This window comes from Ylistrum balloti, unplaced genomic scaffold (genome assembly GCF_031769215.1).
Source record: "Ylistrum balloti isolate Yb309-2 unplaced genomic scaffold, AGI_CSIRO_Ybal_v1 Utg370052, whole genome shotgun sequence".
Taxonomy (NCBI): Eukaryota; Metazoa; Mollusca; class Bivalvia; order Pectinida; family Pectinidae; genus Ylistrum; species Ylistrum balloti.
The window spans coordinates 1051771-1057353 of NW_026782104.1; the positions used below are offsets into that span (position 1 = coordinate 1051771).

At 37.5% G+C, this 5583-nt stretch overlaps 1 protein-coding gene across 1 annotated transcript; it reads left to right on the forward strand.

The window, feature by feature from the left end:
• The first annotated feature begins 3542 nt into the window (after window positions 1–3542).
• LOC132549271 (uncharacterized) lies at window positions 3543–3848 on the forward strand. The gene has a single exon (XM_060213188.1). It carries the CDS (start codon window positions 3543–3545, stop codon window positions 3846–3848), a length of 306 nt encoding a protein of 101 aa, XP_060069171.1.
• Window positions 3849–5583: the final 1735 nt, after the last annotated feature.

The following is a 5583-nucleotide window of genomic DNA, read 5'->3' on the forward strand; positions in this document are numbered from 1 at the left end:
TGACCTATAACTTGTATACCCCGGCTGAAAATAAGACTTCTTGTTTCTAAAATAGGTTATTAACATATCACTAATAGCTCATGAAGTACATGTAGCTTTGTCTGACAAACTTAGATTAAAACGGTCAAATATGGAAGTTCAAGATATCCAAGCTTAATGCAGGTCATTTTATTAAATTAGGGCCCCGCATCGAGATGTGGGTGTCCTATAGTAATCAGGTTGTCCGTCTGTCTGTCTGTCTGTCCGTCCGTTTTTATACTGGTTTCTTCAGCCATGTATACATATTAAGTATTCTAGAGGTAAAGTTTACTTTAGCTTCTGGTCCATTTTTACTGGTTATATTGTAAAAATAAGTTGTTAACCCAATTCTTCTCAAATGAACATGAATTTGTCAGGATTTTTAAATTGTATAGAGATTTTAAATATCACTATTTCCCCTTTATTTCGCAACAACAATAAAAAAACAAAATAATTGTTCGATTCAGTCATTTGAAGTGATCACAAAACACTATTCAGATATATGTGATAATAATGATATTATGTAGTCGGCATTGCATTCGATTGAAACATGAAATGCATTTCGAAACTCATTAAACTACAAACGACATAATGCTAAATTACATATGGTGATAATGTTGTAGGATTCTTTTAACGAAAGTAATAGAATTTATTCTAAGATCTTCAAGCGTAAATGAGGATAAAACAATTGTGACACAACCAACAGGAACAGTTTTCCACCAAGCTGTATGATAAGCGTAATGTTTTTTTATTTCCTCATTTGTGAATTATCTGTTTCTACATAGTAACATGTGCTGTTTCCCAAACACACGGTGCTTGCAATATGCTAGGTATAAGGGTTTGTTCCATATACTACGAATACCCTGAAAGATACCGACAGGTGCTAATGCAGCTTGGTGGAAAGTATGGAGAAGTTTTTTTTTATGGTTGTCACCTTGATTTAGTTTGGAAGCATTCTATTTCCTTGGCCGATATAAGATGTGTTCGATACCTGTGTGTTTTTCTGGTGGTTTCGTTGCTCTGGACCTGAACTTGAGATTTGGATTAGGATTTGTATTGTGGGTGTTGCCGATGAAGACACTTACCCTTCCGGAATGCCTGGTCTGATATTCTCCTTATATTTTTCAAAGATCTGCATGTTAATATTTCTTTTGTTCTTAGTTTGCCCTCATGTCATGGAGTTTGAGGTTGTTGTCTGTGTAACCCATTATTTGATACATTAACGCGATGTAATCATTAGTTTGATAATCTCTTATAAAACTTTAATCTTATTTATTTTAAAATTGTTATTAAGTCATTCCAACTTTATCAATCACTCTTACTGTGGGAGGAAATCGAGAACTCGAGAAAAATCTACGTGACCGGGCAGCCCGGACGGCTTGGTGAAAGTGTTATGCCACTGCACCACCCGACCACTAATCTTATAAAACTTCTATTTTCAGCCATGGATAATGATGATGGAACGTATTCTATACATAATTGTACCAGCTTGGTCTTACAGCGATCAAAAATTACAAAGAAACTCGTGAGAATGTACAATTCAGACAAGACCAACAGCTATCCAGGACTGGACCAAGTCAACTGCAACACGTGTAAGGTAACGTAAGGACTTCGTTAAGTCGTAGCTTCAATGTTTTCAGCCTAAACATGTAGCTAAATTTCTCAATATAAATGATTGTATGCAAATTATAGACATTATGTGGTATGTTGTTTTATCTTATTAGCTGCAAGTTCCCGTACTTAACGATACTCATAATGAAAGATATTATAAGAAAATATAAGGTTTACACAATTTTTATGCCGCTTTTAGCAAAGCTTTTGACATTTTTTCTTATCGACTGTAATTCCTATGTGGAATACTGAAAATCGTATAACGTAAAACAAATGGCTGATAGGACCCTTTACTACGGAGCCCGTTAACTGACATGCTCCACACTTATTTTATTTCGTTTTTTCGAAATATTATTTCGTTTTTTTCGAAATAATAATTCGTTTAAACGAAATATCGAAATAATAATTCGTTTAAACGTTTCGTTTAAAAGAAATAATATTTCGAAAAAACGAAATAAAACAAGTATGGAGCATGTCAGTTAACGGGCTCCGTACTTTACCACAAATTATGAGCTAGATTATGTACATCCAAACCACGAATAAAATTGCATCGACCAGCTGTTTTGTGCCTCTAGGACTCAATAGCGATGGTAAAGGCCTAAAACTTAGTTCCATTGGTGCTCCACGTGTAGTAAATCACAGGTATGAGACCCATATGTTAATACATTCTTATAAAATTAGGCAGAGTCCAGAGTAAAACGAAGAGGTAATGAATATTTAATATGTAGGAAATATTCAGTCCTGTCCTAAAGTTTAGTTTGTGTACTATAATATTTCAGATCCAGTATTGCGGATTGAACGGTAACTGTGGTTTTGTTCCCCCTCCTCCTACCACATGTACGTACCACGGCGACCTCGCAGAAATTCTGTGTTACGAAAAGTTGCGATGCGTGCCATTCGGAGACAAGTGCGTGTGGTCATCATCCAAATGCTCCAAAGGACAATGACCAGATAACTTATGGTGTATAAGATTTTTCCAGTGAATAAACACATCTGGATTTCACCAAAATATTTTTTTCGTAAAATTTTGTGAAGAGGTACAATAACTTTTTAAATCCGACGGTGCCCGCATTGAATAAAAGATCATAAGTTTATTTTTTAAGAAAACGCTTGGATACTGAAGAATGTCATTTTTTGCTTAATAATTCAGTAATATTCCGTCCACCCGTTTGCCTAACTAAAATATACCACAATATGGTCTTTGATGGTACTTTGCACGGCAATATGATCGAAAAAAAAACCCTCAGCTACTTCACTGACTGAAACCTGGTACAATGTACAGCTGATATAATTCCGATCTGTAAAAGGTATAGACAAACACGTCCCGGCTTAATTCTTTATTGGGGAGAAATTGTGGGTAACAATGTTTTGTCCTTATAGAAAATGATAGGAGCATAAAAGGAAAACTTATATGACACTTCACTCCAGGTCTTTCCAATATCTTTGTAATGAAAATCCATACTGATGGCCATTTTATTTAAGTAATATATACCGGACAACTAAGCTATAAGAGGAACATGTCTTCCAATGAAATTTAAAATTTAGATCACTTGAAAGACTTGAAAGGCAATGTTTCCCTGCTAATATACACCCGCTCAAAAGTTAAGCCCCGCCATCTTCAAATTAGGAAATCTGAACCAAAAATAACACATTCAGGTAGATTGTCAACACTGCTTAAAACGAGGTCATTTTATAGAGATGTAACACGCGTAAACCCGTGTGCATGATATGCACGTGCCAGGTAAATTTGCTGTTACAAGGTGACCCTACGCCTGTAAAAAACTGAGTTCACGCCTACATTTTTCACAGTGCTTTCAAAGTCTTTTATCGATTGTATACCGCGTGCAGCTATGTCTAGACGACGAATTAGTAACAATAAATGGTGGCAAATCATTGGCATGCATAATACGAGAATGTCATGGAGGGAAATAGGACGACAACTCAATATTACCCACACCGTCATCAGTCGTCTAATACGTAAGCACGTGGCTACTGGGAATGTCCAAGATCGACAACGAAGTGGAAGACCCAGAAAAACAATGGCTCGTGATGACAGAATGCTTTTGAGACTGGCTAGGCAGGAGCCAAGATCAGCAAGTCGGACTCTAAGAGACAGATGGCAAGTCAACGCCCGATTGTCTCTCAGCACGTTGAAGCGGAGACTAAAAGCTGGTGGACTTTCTTCACGTCGTCCTATCCGACGTCCTCTTCTCACCTAGAGGCATATCCAGGACCGATTGCAGTGGTGCAACACACGGCGCGGTTGAAATATTCGGTCATGGAGACGTGTTCATTGGTCTGATGAAAGTCGGTTTCTTTTGAACGTTATTGACGGGAGAAGCCGGATATGGCGACCACGCGGTACTGCCTACCGTCAACATAACATCCAGCCAGAAATTCCATCCGGTGGTGGGTATGTGATGGTATGGGGTTGCTGTTCATATAATTGTAAACCTGACCTCGTCCAAGTCCAAGGCAACCTCAATGGCGAAAGGTACCAGAATCAGATCCTTCAAACAGAAATTGTGCCTCATTTTGATAACCATACGCTGGCGAGCCGACCCATCCTAATGGACGATAATGCCAGACCTCACCGAGCCCTTGCAGTTAGGGAATATCTTCAGCGTAACGCCATTGACACTCTTCCTTGGCCGGCGAGAAGCCCTGATCTGAACCCCATAGAACATTTATGGGATATTTTAGGCCGCCGGGTGCGAGCACGAGTCCCTGGTGTACAAAATCTGGCAGAACTTGCACAGACTCTTCGGGAGGAATGGAATAACCCCCCCCCAATGCAAATCAGAAGACTCATCACCAGTATGAGGAGACGTGTTGAAACTTGCATCCGTGCAAGGGGCGGTTACACCCGATACTAACAAATATTTGTGTTAACAAAGAGAGATGTATCACAAATTATTGCATCACTTTTTTGATGATGAAAAGTTGACTGATTTTCGTTAACATGAAAACATATTTTGGTTACTAAATTTGATGAAAAGTTTCAATTTTAAATTACTGCTGATAAAATATCAAATATTGAATTCATGTCATCATTTATAATCTAGTTACGAGTTTACAGTCGTACAAATACAGAATTAACATTTTCAACGGTATTTGTGCGGAAACTATTGATTCTCGGTTATGGTCTTTTCAACCCTGTCCAAAAAATCTGGTGGTGCTCAACTTTTGAGCGGGTGTATAGATATCGAAGAAAAAAAAAATAAACAGTACACCGTCTAATGGAGAGCTAAAACGTCAAAGACATGTATATTATTTTTTTTGAACATCTTGAATATTTCATAAAAGTTTATGAAATCTGATTATAAGAATGGTGTTGTAATATCTCATTATGGAGGTAAACCACGTATTATATCTAAAGCAGTGGAGTACTTTACCAAGGTCACACCCAAGAAAACGCAGCAATGTCTGTGATCTCAACTTCACAAGAAATATCCCACTTCTCCACCTGAGGTTGATATGTTCTGCTGACTAGGTGTTGATTGAAGTATTAAAGGAGATTCTGATTCCAAATGTCCGGGCTGTTTATTGGGCAATATCTAAGGTGTAAAAAGCCTGAAGACAACCATAACAGGAAATGTTGTAGACTAGATGTGTTGGAGCAACAAGATTTCCTCCCCTCTCCACACTCAGTAACTATAGAGAAGTTTGGAACTTTATTGTGTTACAGGCTTTTAACTAAGTTGTGCCTGCAGAATGTTTGAAATTCCAACTTGAGTTTGACAAGGTTTGCTGATATTAGTATTTACCATTCTTGTATATATTTTAATTAAAACTCCTAGCATTAATTGACCACAACCAAATCCTAACTTGACCTGCCAATATTTATCTAAAAGGACCTACCAAATTAAAGTTCTCTGTATTCCTTCAAGAATCCATGAGCAGAAACAAAATTATGGTGGTCAAGATTAACACTATATAACACAAAGACAAAAA